Source organism: Corvus kubaryi, unplaced genomic scaffold, assembly GCF_017639235.1.
Source record: "Corvus kubaryi isolate FWS band 111438036 unplaced genomic scaffold, C.kubaryi_AGA036_p1.0 split2-37374, whole genome shotgun sequence".
Classification (NCBI taxonomy): Eukaryota; Metazoa; Chordata; class Aves; order Passeriformes; family Corvidae; genus Corvus; species Corvus kubaryi.
In genome coordinates this window covers 3618151-3636598 of record NW_024582082.1, presented here as the reverse complement: position 1 = coordinate 3636598, position 18448 = coordinate 3618151, and the positions used below count along the sequence as shown (strand labels likewise).

Below are 18448 nucleotides of genomic sequence, written 5' to 3'. Positions count from 1 at the left end.
TTTCTGTTCTTACAGATGATTTTAGAAAAACGCACCTGCAATTTTTTCAATAAAATCAATTTAATGGAGCATATAGAGTAGATGACATCAATATGCTTTGATAGTTCCAATTTTTAATATGAAGAGAATACTAATTCTAGACAGAGAGTAAAAGGGGCCTTCTCATCATTCTACCAAAACATGTTAGACACAGTGTTACATATTCTTGGCATTTAGGTCAGATTAGTACTATACTTTTCGTTATGATTTTGGTTCTTTTATGTGATTATAAAAAGTACTAGGGCAGTTTCCAGTAAGTAGCCTCTATTACAACAAGCTGGTGTAACACTTTCAACCTCTTAACCTAAGTAAACATTCAAACTCCTCAATTTATAAGCAAGCCTGCAGAGGAATATCATAAAGGAAGCTTTACTAGTGAAGTATTTAGTTAATAAAATGCAGAAAAACTAAATACTATGCTTTCTGGCCATTTGGAAATAAAAACCAAACAAATGAGCAGGGAACTTCTTGTGTGTATTTACCTTATTTTTTTGCAGGTTTATAAGCCCCCCCTACTGCAAGTTGGTTTGCAACTAGCGAAGCGTTCTTTTGCAAACATATATGGTACTAAAAGAGGACTTGATTCAGATCTGAGATAGAAGTCATCAATTTAAAAAAAATAAAAAAAGACAACAACAAAATAAACAAAAACCCAAACACACAAAACCAAACCACAAAACAAGAAGAATTATATAATCTTTTAATTGTATTGTCATTTCATTGTACCCTCTTCAAACAAAAATATCAATTGAAAGACATCCAGTTCCCTTATTCTGTTGCACTATACATGTTATGCAAATAAGAGCTGGGGTGGCATACAAAACAAATGTCGTTCTGGCTTTTCAAAACAGTTGAAAGAAGCAGACATTTAAAACATAGCTGGGAATTAACAGCCACAGAAGAACTTTGTAAATGACTGGTTAAATATGAAACACAGATGCAAAGGGGGAAGGGAAGCTGGGAAAGAAGAGGGGACAACAAATTTCCAGTTTGAGGCTGAAGAAGGAAAATCCCTAACACCTGTACACAAGTATCAACACGCTCAGTATTTACAGTCTGAGCATTACCAATGTTACAGATAAGCAACGTACTAAAAAAATAACTTAAAAAAAGCTATACAAATTGTACTTATAAATACTATATCTTTAAAACTAGTTACGTAGTGTAGGCTAAAAAAATGTTCACAGTTACTCTGGAGAGAGCTGTATATATATATATATATATTGCACAGTAAAAAAGTTCATTCAGTATACCATGTGTAAACAATTTTTATCTTCTTTGGCAATTTCAGAACTTAGAGGAGTATTTGCCGTGAGCAAAAGCACTTGGGTACAAGGCACATCAAAAGCTTTTAAAGCTGCAAGATAAATCCATCTGACACTTTCCAGTTAGCACTGTCATTCTCTTTAGAAAGAACATTTACCTATCAGTTCAGAACAACACATTCTACAAGTATAACTCAGAGGTCTGGTGACAAACACATCAGCTGTTCTTGGCTGTTATTCGACAGTAACAGATTTGGCCAAATTTCTTGGAAAGTCCACCTAGAATGAAGAGACAGACTTTCAGTATGACAGAGTAATACTGACATTCTGCATTTGACAGTTCATTTAGTGTGCTCTTTCAGACTTCCTAATGAGTTCTGCTTTATTCTAGACACATTAACACACACAACAGGCTATAGATCTGCAGATAATGACTCGCAGCTGAATTCATCTGTGCTTCCAAAACCCGCCTAACAAATACATATTTGTTTTGCACAGGGTACCTTTCCAAAGCAGTCATCACAAACTGACACACCAACGCATCAACAAACCAAGCTGTGCAAAGCACTGACCTATTTTAAGTTAAACTACAATATCACATTTCAAGACTGAGTTCTCTGAAAAAGTCCCATTTGCACTCTTAACTAATCAAACTAAGCAAAAGAGCTTTAAAATTTTTTTAGAAGGATACTAATTTAAAAATACAAAACTGAAGAATTGGCACTGAAATGCCACCTCTATAACCACACTCACTATGAACTTCACTAGCTATTTTCATAGCTATCTCTTAGATATGCCATATAACTGGGTCTCTCACTCTACACTGGTAGGAGGAAGTTCAAAACTGCACTAAATGGAGTGTTAAATATAGAAAACACTTACATCATATCCTCTGAGAACAGCCAGGTGGAATGAAAGCAACTGAAGAGGAATGACACTCAACACTCCTTGAAGGCAGTCAACTGTATGAGGTAGCTCAATGGTTTTGTAGGCGAATTTTGAGCTTTCAGTGTCTTCTTTAGAGCACAGAATGATTGGACGACCCTGAAAATAAAATTTTGCAATGTTAAGTGAACAGCTAGCCTAGAACTACTTCGAAATATTGTTCATAGCATGCCTGCACGTCTTTGAAGACACTCAATTAGCTAACAAAGGCAATACCAGTCTTGCATAATGGCTCTTGACTTTCACTATATTGTAAGACTTGAATGTTTTCACCCTGTAGAGTTTTAATATTAATTCCATTTGCTTCAAAACAGAAAAACCCCAAAACAAACAAACAAGCCATATGAAATCAGTTTTCACTGCTAATGTTAACCTGCAATAACAACCTGCAATGCAGATGTATCATCTTATTTACAACTTAATAATTAAAAATAATCAGCAGTACGTCCCTTTCCAGATGCACAGTCAGCAGCAATGCAGTGTGCACAATCTCTTTTCCTGTGACATGGTATAAGTTAATTAGTTAAACACCATACCTGCCGAGCAGTGACCTGTTGCAGAGCATTCTGGCACTTGGTGAAACAAGGATCCTTCATTATCACCATGATAACAGGCATTTGTTTATCTATTAGGGCTAAGGGCCCATGTTTCAGCTCACCAGCCAGGATACCTTCCGAGTGCATATAGGTGATTTCTTTTATTTTCTAAAAAAAATGAAATGCCTCAAATTATTACTAAATCAGCTGAGAAATGACAGCCACAAGAAGCAAAACACCAAGGCTGGACCTCTGCCACTTAAATACATATACACAGTATCAAGTAGTAGTGAAAACACACGGGTGTCTGCTGGGATTTCTAGCAGGCTGTGGGCAGCAGCAGAGCTCGCCCATGCACATGGAGTGACCAACAGGAATTTTAGGAACCAAACACCCAGCACAACCTTGGCTACTGCAGTCTACCTTTAACACATCAAACTCCTCTGAGAAATGGGTATGTGTCCATTTTACCAGAGCGTTCATAACATAATTCATGAGTTTCCTGCATGAGCATCTCTTCTCAACATCAGCAAATTGCGTTTTTCTGATGTTGTTTTCAAATGGGTCAGCAACTTAAATTGTTAGTTTCTTGTTTTTAAACACTCATTAAACACTGTGTTTATTATGTGAAACAGGGAACTGATATCATATCCAGGTTCACCCTATGTATGTGTTGAATTAAATGCTCCTAGTTATAGATAGCAGTTTTACTGCAGTAGAATTAAATTGTAATGAAATATTAGAAATAAACTATGTTGCAGAAGCCACAAAATCTCTTTTTCAAGAATATTGAACAATATTGAGAAGTTCCTACCAAAGCTCCTTCCAGACAAGTGGCATAATTATACCCACGACCCATAACCAGCAATGATCTTTGTTTGTACAGTTCAAGAGCCAAATCATGTATCTTCTCATCCAAGGACAAGACTTCTTTAATCATTTCTATTGAGGCACAGAAAAAAAAAATTAATTTTTTTTAACTGGAAAAAATAGTTCACTTGTAGTAGAATGTTCTAATTATCTAATAGAATAAATACACTTAATACAATTCAACCATTAACTTAGCAACTTTGACTGCAGTTTAAGGATATTTTCTCCAGCCTTACAGTAATAAATTTAAAGCAACTATTGGTTTAAGCAGTGCTCATACATCCCATTTGAATTTCTAAAGGAAGTTGTGAAACATCCATTTGAAAGTCACTTTGAATTAGTTTCCTTTTATCCATCCTGATTTAAAGTGGGAGGCTTAAAAAATTTCTAACCATGAATTTAGGAGATCAAGTAATATTTCTCATACAAAACTACCTTATTGTAATTAGAAAACCCAACCCATGAAAATTCCAATCTTCCTGCCAAGTTTCTTGGAAGGGCGCTTGTAAAATTGGCAAATAGTGCAGAAATTAACAGTCCATTTTTCTCATATTGTCTGCCTTTCAGTATGAGGGGGAGAGTGAAACTTAAATGAGAAAGAAATATCCCTGAGTAGTATTTTACACTGCCAACATCCCCTACACCTCCTCAAACCCAAAATATCAATATACCTGGCAATGATTTTAGTCCAGTTATGATTTCCTGTCTCCTTTTCTGCAAGGAAATTCTGTCTTCAGACATCATTAGGCCAAACATTACAAGAGACACGAATTGGCTGGTATAAGCCTGCAGACAAAATAAAAACATTTAGCAGCTAATTCTGCAGAGAGTGAATATGATCTCAGTTTGAAGTGCTGCAATTAAAATTTTAATTGTATTCCACAGGGCTGAAGGATGAAAGTCAAACACTGAACAGCAATTACCTTTGTGCTTGCCACACCTATCTCAGGTCCTGCATTGATGTGCACACCACAGTCAGTCTCCCTGGATATTGAACTTCCAACTGTGTTTGTGATGCCAACTGTCAGAGCACGACGTTCTTTACAGTACCTCAAGGCCATGAGTGTATCTGCAGTTTCACCTGGAAAACATTCACATCTTGACTTCAGGTTGGCAGAGGATAATAATGATTCCTGAAAAGCATGAAATTCTACACAAGTGTGTTCTAAATAACTGTATCCACACTTACACGATGCAAAGTGCAATGGAAAGCAATCTTACAGCACTCACTCAACAGCAAATGCAGCTCACCTGACTGGCTTATAAAAAAGCACACATCATCCCTGAATACAGGTGTATTTCTATCCAGGAAGTCACTGGCAAGTTCCACCATCACTGGCAATTCAGTTAATTCTTCCAGGACTTGTCGAGTCTGTATTCAAGCAGCACACAGTATTTGTTAATATTGCCACCTGCTAACATTTGGACATTTTACAAGTCAGAGAAAATCTAAATGGATTCTTAATAGAAGATCTGGTAATTAGAGCTCACCAGAGCTTTAAAAACCAAGGTGGAAAAAGTTAGCTTCTAGCATGGTAGGTAATGGCATTGGAGCATTAATAAAGAATGTAGCACTAAGGAAAACTAAATAAAACAGTGAGACCCCTCAATGAAAGACAGAGTTTGAGATGGAAGAAAAAGCAGATGAAGAGCTGTTGTCTGAAACCCCAGTTATATGTGCATTTCAACCAAGGCTGGGAACATACAGCCACTGCAGCGTGGTAACTGGTCCCACAGCCAATAATGATCAGTCTTCGGCATCTTCTGATTTCCTTCAAGTGATCCTTCAGCCCCCCCAGCAGAACTGCAAACAAATAAATACACATATATCGATAGCGTGTTTAATTTTCTAGATAGCATGTTTACAAATTTCAAACTTAGTGCAGTTTGAAGGGCTGTTCTCAGTTACCTGTGCTGCTCTCAAAGTTCACCCTGCCTCTCATTGTGTTGACAACTGATTCTGGTTGTTCAAAGATTTCCTTTTGCATGAAGGCACTGAAGTTACCTATTTACAAAAACATGACATGGCAATGCTTAGCTTTGTTATTTTAAGTCTATTCCAGTTACAAAGAGAACTTCTAAGATGACCTGTGGTAACAAGCTAACTTGACTGTGTTAGCTTAAACAAAAGCTTAGAACAGGCAAGACGAAAGGAAGGATGGATAGTTCACTCTGGTTGGTTGGTTCCATCTCCCAGCACTGACAAGGTAAATAAATTCCTTCATAAGGAAACTGCTCTGTTCCACTTCAATTATTAATTTACAGTAAAACTTTGCCAACAACGACAACATGCTAACATTATTGTATTTTCACTAAATACTGAAATGAATAGAAGTATCTATGACTTTTCCAAGGCTAAAATAGATAGGGTCCCAGACTGTCCATTCTCACTTAGTCTCAAAACTTGGAATTGTCATCCCCCAGTACAAACAGCCTGAATAAAAAGTAATTTTCACAACCAATTAGCAGTTTTCTGCCTCATCTACTGCATAAACAGTAACTGTCCATCTTTGGTGATACTCATTTACAGATGTTTCAACCCACCCTTCATGATTTGCTGCAATTCCATCTGCAAGGTCTGGATGGCCCGGGAAGGATCATCACTAGCTGAACGCTCCAGACGGTGAATTGAGAGTTTCCCATCAGTTACTGCTGCAATGTCATCATCTTCTAAGAAGATCACTCTGTTGGTGTGCTCAATTATAGCACTACAGAGAAAAAAACAGAAGCAAGACAAACCTGACACGTCAGAGTTGGTAACAGCAAAGCAATTAAGTATGCCACAAGAGCATTTCCAGCCTTGCTTCTCTCTTCCTTTCAGACGTAACTACAGACAGAGCCATCCTAAAGGCAATGGCTCCATCTGCTGCTCCTTCTGCACTCTCACAGCAACCCACAGCAGGAGGCTCAGGAACCACTGCTGCTCTGAAGTGGCCTCCCAGGGTCCCTGATGGATCCTGCTAAGGTCACGCTCTTGTTTCCAGATAAATGTGTGCCTGATGTCCAGGTTCCTGCCAAGCTTGGAACTGCACCGCTATTTTACTCCTCTGATACCTGAATTAAAGACATCATGACCCTGACTAACCTATAGTCTGCCCAAATGCTCAGCTGTTAAGTGTCCATTTGTACCCAAATTACTTTCCTACACTGGATGTATTTCACGTAGGGGTCAGCAACTGGCAGATACTGCACTTCTGAAGGTTTGTCAGTAGCATTTGAACTGCAAACATTTTTTGAGCATCTGAGCCTGGGGGCTTTCTGATGTTACCTGGATTAAAAGCTCTTCTTTCAGAAAGCCACAAGACAGCATAAGATTTTCAGAGCTCACTTTTAGTATTTTCAGAAAAGTTGAAGTACTTTTACTACCTTGCATCTGAAGCAAAGAAGAATTCTACTGCCTTATCCCCAACAGCATGAAGGCAGGTTGAGCTGTCCAGTCTTTTCATTCGGGAATTGCAGATGTTCTTCACATTCTCAATGTTGCCTATTAAAGAAATGAGACATTCTAAATGCAAAACCAGTTCTGTTCAAGTTAAGATTACAGACTATACAGGTTTGGGTATCACAGTTACAAAAATAGTTTGGGGGATGGGACTTTTACATGAACTACACATTCAGTAGTATAAAAATATCCTCAGCCAAGAAGCTATTTCTGGCATCAGCTGGTAGTTTTATGGTACAAGAACCAATTAACCTAATTTCTCATCATAAAGTAACAGTAATTTTAGTTCTTAAAAATAATGTATTTTGATTTATCAACTTACATGTTCTATACAAAACAGGAATCTGTTCAGTTGAGAGTTTGTACTTGCTCCTAACCCCAATGAGCAAAGGACTGCCTCTCCTACAAAAAGCAAAACACTCAAGTTTATAAAGAAAAATGTGCATACAAAGAGGTTACAGGACATCTGTGAAGCTGAAAAGACAATATCCCATCTAGCTTCCTAAACAGGAAGAGCCTCCTTCAACCACGATTCTAAGGCCATTACATGTCAGGTGTTATATAAACTTGGTTCTTCTGCAAGATTCACCAAATATTATTATATGAGTAAGTACCATGTGCGTTGGTGATTCTTTACCCATAAACTACATCCAGGTATAGGAAATTGTATATGAGCCAGCTGTTTTCTTTCCAGTAATCAGAAAACAGCTTAGTACAGGCTCCAATTTGAAACGTAAGTTTACTTTGCCTCTAAAGTGAGACAACGATAAACTCCCGTGCTCTTTAGAATTGAAATACTGTTACACTCTTTAGCCTTTCAAACTCAGAAACATCAACCATCACTACTGCACCTCTGAAACTGTAGAATATTAAGACCATTTTTTAACTATATGGGTTACATGTCACACTGAAGACCCTATTAAAAAAAAAATCATAGGAATAAAATAACAAGTCACACTCAGATTACAAGATTAGCTTCTCTTAAATCCCTCAGCCCTAAAAACCCCAACCTGAACCACATATAGAATAGTTCATTTCAGAAGATGTTCTCCAGTTGGAGTGATGGTACAGCTGGCTTTTTCACAATTTCAATGTAGTCTTATTTTAGACCACAGAAGCAATGGGCTTTTGGGTTGTAACATAAAAGAGTCTTTATTCCCACCGCTACGTCACTTGCTATGTTAATATCTTTACATTTCCTGAAAGTTGTTTTCCAAGTCATAAATAAAAGTAGAGCTTACACAGAAAGACACCATAAATGCTATGACAGCTATAGAACTCTATTTGTATAACCTGTTACTATGATCGTCTTTTAGCCAACATGAATATACTTACCTCAGTCTTTACTCAATGGGAATTAAAACTGAGTAATATCCCTTCCCTCTCCCCTTTTTGATATAGGAAAAATGTTAGCACACTCTTAATACAAATTTAGAAACACTAGATACACTGAGATTCTTTATTGACTCACTGAGTTTTGGTTAATTAAGCACTTTAAACATCAATATTTTAGTATCTTTAAGAGATGCTGGCTTTTTTTTTTTTCCTAATAAAAAGCATGCATTATGTATAAAATGGACTTTTACTAACCTGGTAGCAACAGCTTCACCTGGGTAATGGATGCTCTTGAAAACCAATGCAAAAGCGCCTTCCTGGAAACCATGAACACAGAGGAGAAAAAAAAAGATCCTAAACAACTTATCTCAAATAGTTGCATCTCATTAAACTGGGGCCCCTCTCTGAAGAGGCACTGAAGGAACTGCTATCAGGAATCTCATCCTGGAGGGCAAATTGCACCTTTAAAGGAATTGGCTGTGGAGCAGAACAAGCTGACCTGCACATTAACAGTGCAGCAGCTGAAAGATCAGGAAGCGAGCACTTAGCCTTTCTTTATAAATAAAAACAATAACTTCTAATGCAAAGGTTATGAAAATGTCAGAGATGTTACTCATAATCAACATGAAGAGTGTTAGACATTTACTTTCAGTCAGACCTTCAATCAGAATTTGCATGTAGAGCATTACCATTCAGTTTCAACTAAAAACCTGGAGTTACTATTTCTAGTTCAAGTAGCAAATTCTCATTAATGTATTTCATAAACAAAACACACAAAAAATCCATAACACCATAAAAAAAACCAAAAAAATAAATCTATAGTACTAACAGAGCTGGCAAAATCCTGGAGGAGGATTCCCAAAGCAGGAGCCAAGGTCCCCCAACCCTGCAAGTGGGACAGAGATGGTGACATTCCCTCCTCTCACAGGGCTCCACTGAGAGCACTCTGCCCCTGTTCTGGGGTCAGGTGAAGCCTCCCTTCCCCTCAGCTCTGGGCCTGCACTGCTGTTCCCTCTTGACCCACAAAGGCCTTGACTTCGTGTGGATTCCAGCCCCGCTCCAAGGAATCCTACAGAGCTGCTTTAAAGAGGAGACGGGGAGGTGAAAAGAGTGTAAGAAACTGCAGGAAGGGGAGGGAAAACATCTGCCCGGAGACTGGGGGAGGAAACAAAGCCAGCTTTCTCCAAGTTTGCAATGCATCTATCAAAGTTTTTAAGTATTCACATACTGAGTAACAGTAGATTCCCACTTCACAGTTTGGAAACTAGTCCAGCTTCTTAGATCTATTTCCAAATAGGAGAGCCAAGGCATTGGCCAAACTTGAATCACAGCAGTGTTTCAACACGATCAGAATAACCTTTAAGAACACACTGCCATTTATGAGAGACTTTAACCCCCAGAGGTTCCTATTACTTTTTTTTAAAATTAAACTGCTTCATTAAAAAGCTGCATTAACTTCTTGCTAAAAAAACCAAACCAAGACAAAACAAAAAATTCCACAAACAAAACCCACTGCTACTGCAATTTAAAGATTTAACAGTGAAAAGCCTTTAAAGTCCCCAAAATTTTAATATCATTTCTTGGTCTATTAAGCATTGTTTAGAAGCCTAAAAGTGTTATTTGCAGCACCTTCTAAGAACTCCTGCAGAGGATCTTAATGCATAAGGCAGAATGCTAAGGAACCCCACACGTAGCTTATACTGTGGTACAGGAAAAAAAGTAATTTCCCACTTACCAACTGTTGAATAACTCTCTCTACCAAGGCTGAAAAGCTGGTGTCTTCACTTTCTCTGTTGTCATACATGTATTTGATCAATTTGGGGATTGTTTCTGTATCCGTTTCAGATTCAAATTCATAGCCTTTGCTCTCCTGAAATACCATATAGAAGGGTAAAAATTGTGTCCATCCTCAGGCCAGAAATGCTGAAGGGCCTCTCAGCTGCCTCCCACCAGAAACTGCAGAGTCAGACAGCTCGGAGCACTACATTGGACCAGTGGATACAAATCACTACAGATAAAATACAAGGACTTATTGTGCCATAGATAATCTTTGGGAAATACTGTAATAAGACACGTAGTAAGACTTGCTTAGCATCTGTCAAGCCCCAAGAGACAGGAGAGAGCCCACTCCACACACCCTCTCAAAGAATTTCAGCACAAACTGCTACTCTACTCATAAATACTTTGCATTTAGGATTACAGGAACATATTGCATGTACTAGCTCCTGAGCATCTTTATTAGGCAGACTCTTTCACACAGCTTATTTATGATATCAAGAAACTTGAATTCAAGTTCCATCGAAGTCATGAAAGATCAGATGGTACTTTGGAGGAGTATTAATGTTCTAGTTTTAGAATCAAGTTGCCACAAACTCACCAGAAATTTTCTCAGGTCCTTATAGTTTGTGATGATTCCATTATGGATGACAACAAATTCTAAGAGAAAAAAATAGGTGTATGTAGTCATGAGCAATGAAAAATTAAGATATTTAATTCAGAACACAAAATTACAAGGGGAAAAAAGCTTAGAAGTACACTTGAAACTGTAGCTATAGCTTTCAGACCTACAGTTTATCACAATATGGACAACAGAAAGCAGAAGCTTACAAATTCTAAAAGCATACAAAGGCAGTTCCAAATTAAGAGAGTTCTAAACAACACCCAGTAGAAGAGCACCAAGCCATCTCAAGTAAAGAATGATTTGAAATCTCCCTTTTCTGGCCCAGGCAATATTGACACATTTCTATTTTCAGTCTCACCTTTCAAAACAAGAATGTTGTACTTCAATTAACATGCAATTTTCAGAGAACAGATCTCATTAATTTTTAGTGTTACTTTAGCCTGAGAAGAGGCTGTTTTATACATGTTTAAGCTAAATAGAATGGCAACAGCTTAGCCCTAGTACAAAAAATAGATATCATAACAATAGTGAGAACCTATGTGCTCTGTGGATTGAATCATTTCAGATCCATGTGGTTTGAGTGCTCCAGAGATTACATACCATTCCTTTTATCTGATCTCTGAGGGTGACTGTTTATTGCGCTTGGTACTCCGTGGGTCGCCCAGCGAGTATGAGCAATTCCAAAATGTGTTTCAAAATCTGTTTTTGAATCCAGGTCATCTTGTTCTATACAGGAGAAAATCAGTTTACTGAATAATTAATGTTGCCTCTCTCTCTCTCTCTCACACATGCACACACGATTAGTAAAACACAAAGAGAATTCCTACAGGCAAAACTCTAAAAGCTATCTTCTGGCTTTTTTTTAAACCATTTGCTTTCTTGACATTACACTTCCAAAAGTTCAAGCTACTGTGATTAAATCCTTGCTTGCCAAGACTTGAGCGTTTTTAGCCAATACTAACAGCCAGGCTAACAGACCCCATTACTACAAATTATAATGTAAATGTATTAAAACACAACTTCAGCTTTTCACAGATGGAAGCACTGCATAAAGCAGATTGTGATGACAGCCAGCTGCTTAAATGGTTGTAAATTCTGTCAGAGTGCATGTTTCAGCCATGCAGCACAGAAATCTCATGAGTAAAGCACCAAAGACACCCAGCTTTGGAACAAAGGAGCAACCAAAAGAAGGAAGTATAGACTGACAATTTCACAGTGCTATATCTGAAGGTCAGCTTGCTTTTTGAGCGCAGATTTGAGGGGCACAAAAAATTCAGCTGCTTGGACTCCCCAGTGCAGTTATTGCTGACACAAAATCGTAACTGCAATTTTATGGTCTGACTTTCTGCTGAGATGCAGATGGTATCTGACTGGGAGGCCAAAGTAAAGGGGTCATTTTTAACACTTACTGTACAGCTCTTCTTCCAGGGCCTTTACTTTTCCTCTTTTTTTAACTAGTTTGATGAATCTTTCTTTATCTTCATTATTATTTCCATCAATTGCGACTCCTACAGCACAGGACATAGTCATTAAGTGTTATTTAAAGCATGAAATACACTAGAATAAGGAAAAGGCTGAGAAAATACAGGCTCACACCACTGAAATGAGTATTTTTAAATTACCCTTTAAAGGGATATATTTGAAGTCTGTTCCTAGACCTGTGCATGTTCAGATGAAACTACATCAAGTCTGTATCCATTGCACAGATTAAAACATACATGAGCCATCTCAAATTGTGGTTGGCAACAGACTGAAATACCTTGCCTGATGAAATGAGCCAACTCAAATTTAAGACAAATTTAATCTTCCCCATCCTTCACTGGGATTCACATGCACAAAAAAGGCTGAGGCACAAACTACATGGCCCTATATAGAGATCTTCTTCCACACCCTGTTTGTTTTGCTTATGTGTACTAACTTCAACCACCTAATTACAAAGCTAAACACCCAGTTTTAAGTCCTGAGGAAAGCTGTAGCACTCCAAGAACCAAGCTAATTAGTTCTGATCTGTTAATCTGTAGAATAAAGAAAGAAAAATCCAAGATGCCAGACACTGAAAGCACCCAAAAAAGTAATGGAACGAACTATTGGTTGCTAAAATTAATTTGTTGAGTTCGTTAACATACCTGCAGAGTCATATCCTCTGTATTCCAGTCTCTGTAATCCTTTTATCAGGGTTTCATATATTTCCTTCCTAGTGCGAGGCACTCTGTAGTTTAGATAAGCAAAAATTCCTGTTTAAAGAGAAAAGAGGAAGGAGGGGGGAAAAGAAGCAAAGGCTTTTAAAAAAAAATTTCATCACTCCAGTCTCAATTTAAAACTCTTTAAAAGTAGTATCAGGGAGAAATCCTAGGGGCACCCAACCTCCCATTTAGTGCAATTCCTCCTAATGCATTTTTAAATGGAAAGAATTCAAATACAATAAAGGACTCAGAAGCCTCATTTCAGCACAAACTCTACTGGCAAGTTTCACTCTCCTCATGTTACCCACCAAGAGTTAAACAGTTAGGAGAGGTTAAAAAAATTCTACTTTTCATGAAAACCACAGCTGAAAATGGGAACATTGTGATCTATTTCATATCCAGACATTCAAAGAAGGAATATATTCACCAGTACTAACACAAGGAGACTTTTGTAATCCAAGTCATGGCCTTAAATACCCATGGGTAGGTACAAGGCACAACATCTATTTCTGAAAGGCTCCAGCTTAATCCTGTATACAACAGTCACTCCAGCAGAAAAAGAATGGAGAAGAAAACATGAGGAAAGGGCAGAAGTCAACAGGGTAGGCCAACAAAGGAAAGAAACAGAAGGTACAAAACAGGGTCACCCAAAACACAAGCACTCCCCCCTGTGCTGCCTCAGCACGATCCCGCCTGCCAAACCCAGCCAGGCACACCAGAGCCCTGTGCCTGCCCCGTGTCAGCTCCTCCAGGGGCATCGCAAGGAGAGCCGTGAACTCACTCCCTGCCTACTCGGCAAACAGTCGAGCCTGAGAAGAGCCTGAGAGTCTGATCCCTCTTCTCTTGAATAGACCAGTCATCAACCAAGAAGAGGCTTTTTTAGTTTGGGGCTTGGTTCTCCACCCTATTTTTTTTTTTTTTTCTGGAAAGCAAAAGTACACTGGCATTTTCTTGTTAGAAGGATGTTGAGGATGTTGTTTTATCTTTAGAAAAGGTGTAATAAAAGAGTCACCTGCAAAGGAAAACACAGCCATTCCTTTTCTCTGCCTACTGCTCTCCCTGGGATTCTGCTATTTATATGGATACATTAGGCCCTCTTATTAACTCTTGCAAATCTGTATCCCAGTAAAACAGAAACAACTAATTTCACTGTTTCAACAGTTTCTCCACGCAACAAGTCAGGACTGGAGACTACAGTTAGAAAAAAGCCAGACTTTAAGAGCTCAACAGATAAGCAGTTCAGACGAGTGTTTTAGATAGAGAAAGCCTTTGTTTGAAATTTAACACCCTCTTCCCCCTCAATTAAGGCTTTTGAACTGTAAATGGCCATAGTGAAGAAGCTGTTATAATGATACACCAATAAATCTCCCTTATAAATATTGCTGTGAATTTGGTTACTCCACTGGTTTATAAGCTATTAAAACTGTTGATTTGACAGTGAGACAAAGAGAGTATTGCATTTGCCTCTGAATGTTTTGGAAGGATTAAAGGGTGGATAATACTTTTCTGCTTCAGAAGTGAGATTTATGAGGAGCTCAGCCTAATTATTTCTAGTGCATCCAACATTAACAGAGACATTAAGACAATAGTTGCATTTAAGGAGGAATTTGGGAATTTGAACTGCTTAATACTGTTCTTCATGGATGCTTTGAAAAATAATGCCTCTTGTTATAAGCAGTCACTTCAGATTGAGAGCCTGTTGATCATTTTTCCAGATAGATATTTACCGTTCTCTGGCACTAATCGCCAACCTCAAGAGCAGCATTCTTCAATTTCTTCAATACAAATTTCTCAACATCATTCCAAAACATTGCCACACACCTCATTCCAGATCCAGCTCTACTTTCTAGGCCAAATTTCAAAAGGAATTTAAGCCTCAACATCCTTGTATGTTCCATGTGGCATCTTTCACTACACAGAGCTCCAGGAAGAACCTTCCTCTGGGACCGTCCTTACAATGCTACCATTGTGCTGCAATTGTTAAAAAGATCCTTGTTTCCAGGGAATTGTAGCTGCACTTCCACACACGTGCATTAGAAGATGCAGAAGTCACCAGAGGCCATTTAAAATGAAAACAATTGCAGCAGCCTGACTTCAAAGGACATGTTATAAACTCTTTCAGTTAAGGGAAATAAATCTTACTCTAAGCACTGAGAGTAACACTTTCTCTAGTACGTTTCTGTTTCATAATTTATCCACTCACATATTTTTTCCCTCCTCTGTCATCATTTTGGCCAGATTTAAAGCACATTACTCAAGTCGTGTAGAAACAACTTCTGATAAAGACTCCTTGTAACTTAATTCTTTCTGGACACACACCAGTATGACTGAATCTCAGTTGAATCATACTTATGATAAGAGTTTTGTGAGGCTAACAAGTTACTTTATGATGCCCTCCCCAAGGTATTAGATGCCGTTTCCAGATCTTGCTTCCCTAAGAAGACTCAAAAACATAAAATCCAGGAAAAGCACCCAGTAAGTGTTTTACTAGGACACTGGCCTCTTGATCTGAATGTTAAATCCAGTTTATAACTTTCCATAATTACAGTTTGCTTAGAAGGATGAACTAGGTCAATCACATATGGCTTACCTTTAGAAGCAGATACTAAAAACAGAAACAGAAGGTTGTAAAAAAATTACTAAAACCAGCTTCAATCACGTGCAGACACTGAAAGCAAGGCTCTCCCTTTACATGCCTTTAGAGCTTCCCCTTTCAGGATTACAAGCAGAGCGTCAAGAAGAGGAAAAGTAAATTGAGTATTTTTAGTGGGAAAATTCCACAAGAACTCTTGCAATTGCATGACTTCACCAAAATCAAGAAGGGGGCAGCCTATACTTTAAGTTTGAACGAAATTATTTATTTTTTGAAAAATAAAATGATGCCTCTCTTGGGGTAAGCACATTGTTGATGCCAGAAACTTAGCTTTGAGAGAGTCTCAACTTCATATCCTGATAAAATAACTTTGATTTAAAATGGGTAGATCATCAGTTTAAGTACATCTTGACTGTTTTTTAAACCCTGAATACTTTTGCTTTAATACTTTTGCTATGCTGTCTTCTTACATGTAAGAATGATAACATCTCAACTTTGCTTCCTTAGGAGCATGTTTATAGCACTATTTATGACCTATGTATTTTCAAAACATAATAAAAGGGCTATAAATCTTCACATGCTACCTGAAGCCAAAGAAAACACAATAGGGTGTATTATCAGCACTTAAACCTGGAAAGATATGAAAAAATAAAAACAACAACAAAAAAGTAATTTAGAAACTGCTGGTTGCAGTCTCAAGAACTCCTACACTCCCTACAGAGATCAGCATAGCAGGCTGGAGGATATCTTTCATGAAAAGGGATGTAATATAAAAGGTCTCTAAATGCTGATGGGAAAAAAACTAGCTCTGCTCTTACTTGCCCTTCGTGAACTGCTGCTCTTTGCCATTTCATACTGAGTCACTTACTCCACCCCAAATCGGACGTTTCACTGAACTCCTTGAACACTGTTAACATCTTCATTTCCCAATCAATACACAGCCCAGACACACAAAGTTTCTGATATTACCATTACCTGTCTCACTCAGTGGGAACACTTTAGGGTGTATCAGGCACTGGGCCAGGTCTCTCACCTGAAGGGGTTTTGTTTAGAAGACACCGAGTTTGTCTCACTGATAGTGATCTGTCACGTAGGAGCTCAAACAATAGGAGTTGAAACAATATCACCTCGTGTTTCAAGCGAAAGAGGATTCCTCAGCTCCTTGCTCTGTCTGAGGTTACAATTAAAAAGGATGTGGAGGCAAGGAAAAGATACCTAATTCCAAAAGTTCAATTTTAGGAGCAGTAACTCAATTCACTTTCAGTCTGCATCCCACAAAAGAGGTTTTGTTGATGACGACTAAGAAGTACAAGTGCAAATTTTTCTACTTTCACCAGACCTGAGAGGATGTGTCAGGGACAGATAGGCGAAGTTTCACTAAACTTTCCTCCTTAACTAAATACAACTGCATTAGCAGCTTCTGAACCCACACTTTGATTTCAATCTGATCCAAAGCATATCTAAGCAACTGTATACACAGTGTAGGAATTATCTTTACCATCTCATCTTTATTAGGTACAATGACGTGAATAAACTCAAAACAGCTAAGAATTAAGCTCCTTCACTGCCTTTGTTTGAAAGCCACAAACTCTCCCTTATCGCTGCTCTTGGGAAGTGAATCACGATTAATCAACCCCTAGTCCCGGATTAGGAAAGACAGAGCCCAACGCCTCCCGTGCATCACAGGCAGCGGGACCGGGAGCAGAGGTTAACCACGCACCCCGGGCACCCCTGGAGCAGCCGGGCGGTGGGAACGGGGCGATTTCCATCCCAAGAGCCGGGGACGCGCCGCCAGGCACGGGGGGCTCGGGGAGAGAGGAGCGGAACAGCGATCGCCGCTCCTTGGGAGAACGGGCGGGCCGAGGGGCCTCACCTTCACCTGCCAGGCGCTCCCTGTCCTTCCCATCCCCCAAACGGACACAGCGGGGCCAGTCCCGAGCGAACCCGCGGCCCCGACAGCGCTGGGCTCGGGACAAAGCGGCCCCTGTCGAAGCTCGGCCCGCTCTGCCCGCGGCTCCGGCACTCACCGCACATGGTGGCAGCGCACGGTCCCTCCCGCTCCGGCAAACGCGGCTGTCGCCGGCGCGGCCCCGCCGCCTGCGGCTCTTATAGCTCCGGTTATAGGGCCGGGCCGGCCCTGCCTCCCCCGCCCCCTGCCCGGGCCCCCGCAGGGGCAGAGCTCGGTGGGGCCGCGGCCACTCCCGCCCTGCCCGGCCCGGCCCGGCCGAGCTCCGCTCACGGGCAGTCACGGAGTTACGGAGTTACTAAGCTTGGAAAAGACCTCCCAGATCACCGAGTCCAGCCTTTGACCGATCACACCTGGTCGAACAGAGCACTAACTGACACGTCCAATCATTTCTTGAACACCTCCAGGGATCGGGACTCCACACCTCCCCCCTCCACCCTACCCGCCCCTCCCCCCGGCAGTCCGTTCCAATGCTTGGCATCCCTTTCCATGGAAAAATTCTACGTGATGTCCAACCTGAACCTTCTCTGGCACAGCTCTAGGCTACATCCTCTAGTCATGTCAAGACAGGATGAATCCCGTGTCCTCCTCAGGTCTGGTGACTCAGTCCAACTCAGGGATTTCCGGGGTGACACGAACCCCAGAGAGACCTGGCTGTGTGACCATGGGCGGCACAAGGAGTTTTTTGTGCCCTGATTCTGGTTTTCCATCTCCCAGTGCCATGAAGGAGCAGGACAGGCAGCAAAGAAGTCCGTCCTGTCAGGGCAGCCCCTCTTGGAGCTGGGCAGGGGAAGGGATCCCCCGTCCTCCAGCCACAAGAATTTACAGACACGCTCAGCAGCCACCTGTGTCCGCACAGGCAGGACGGGGAGC

General features: G+C 39.9%; 1 protein-coding gene across 1 annotated transcript; it reads right to left on the bottom strand.

Moving 5' to 3' along the window:
• Positions 1-722: 722 nt before the first annotated feature.
• LOC121658043 (glutamine--fructose-6-phosphate aminotransferase [isomerizing] 2) lies at positions 723-17742 on the bottom strand. Its single transcript, XM_042014426.1, has 19 exons — positions 17637-17742; positions 12960-13067; positions 12243-12341; positions 11434-11559; positions 10810-10868; positions 10168-10302; positions 8688-8749; positions 7420-7499; positions 7022-7139; positions 6200-6363; positions 5565-5660; positions 5362-5459; positions 4907-5027; positions 4579-4736; positions 4327-4441; positions 3600-3727; positions 2786-2953; positions 2187-2348; positions 723-1583 (listed from the first exon to the last, which is right to left on the bottom strand). The coding sequence occupies exons 1-19, from the start codon at positions 17641-17643 to the stop codon at positions 1539-1541; spliced, it is 2049 nt and encodes a 682-aa protein (XP_041870360.1). The 5' UTR covers positions 17644-17742; the 3' UTR covers positions 723-1538.
• Positions 17743-18448: the final 706 nt, after the last annotated feature.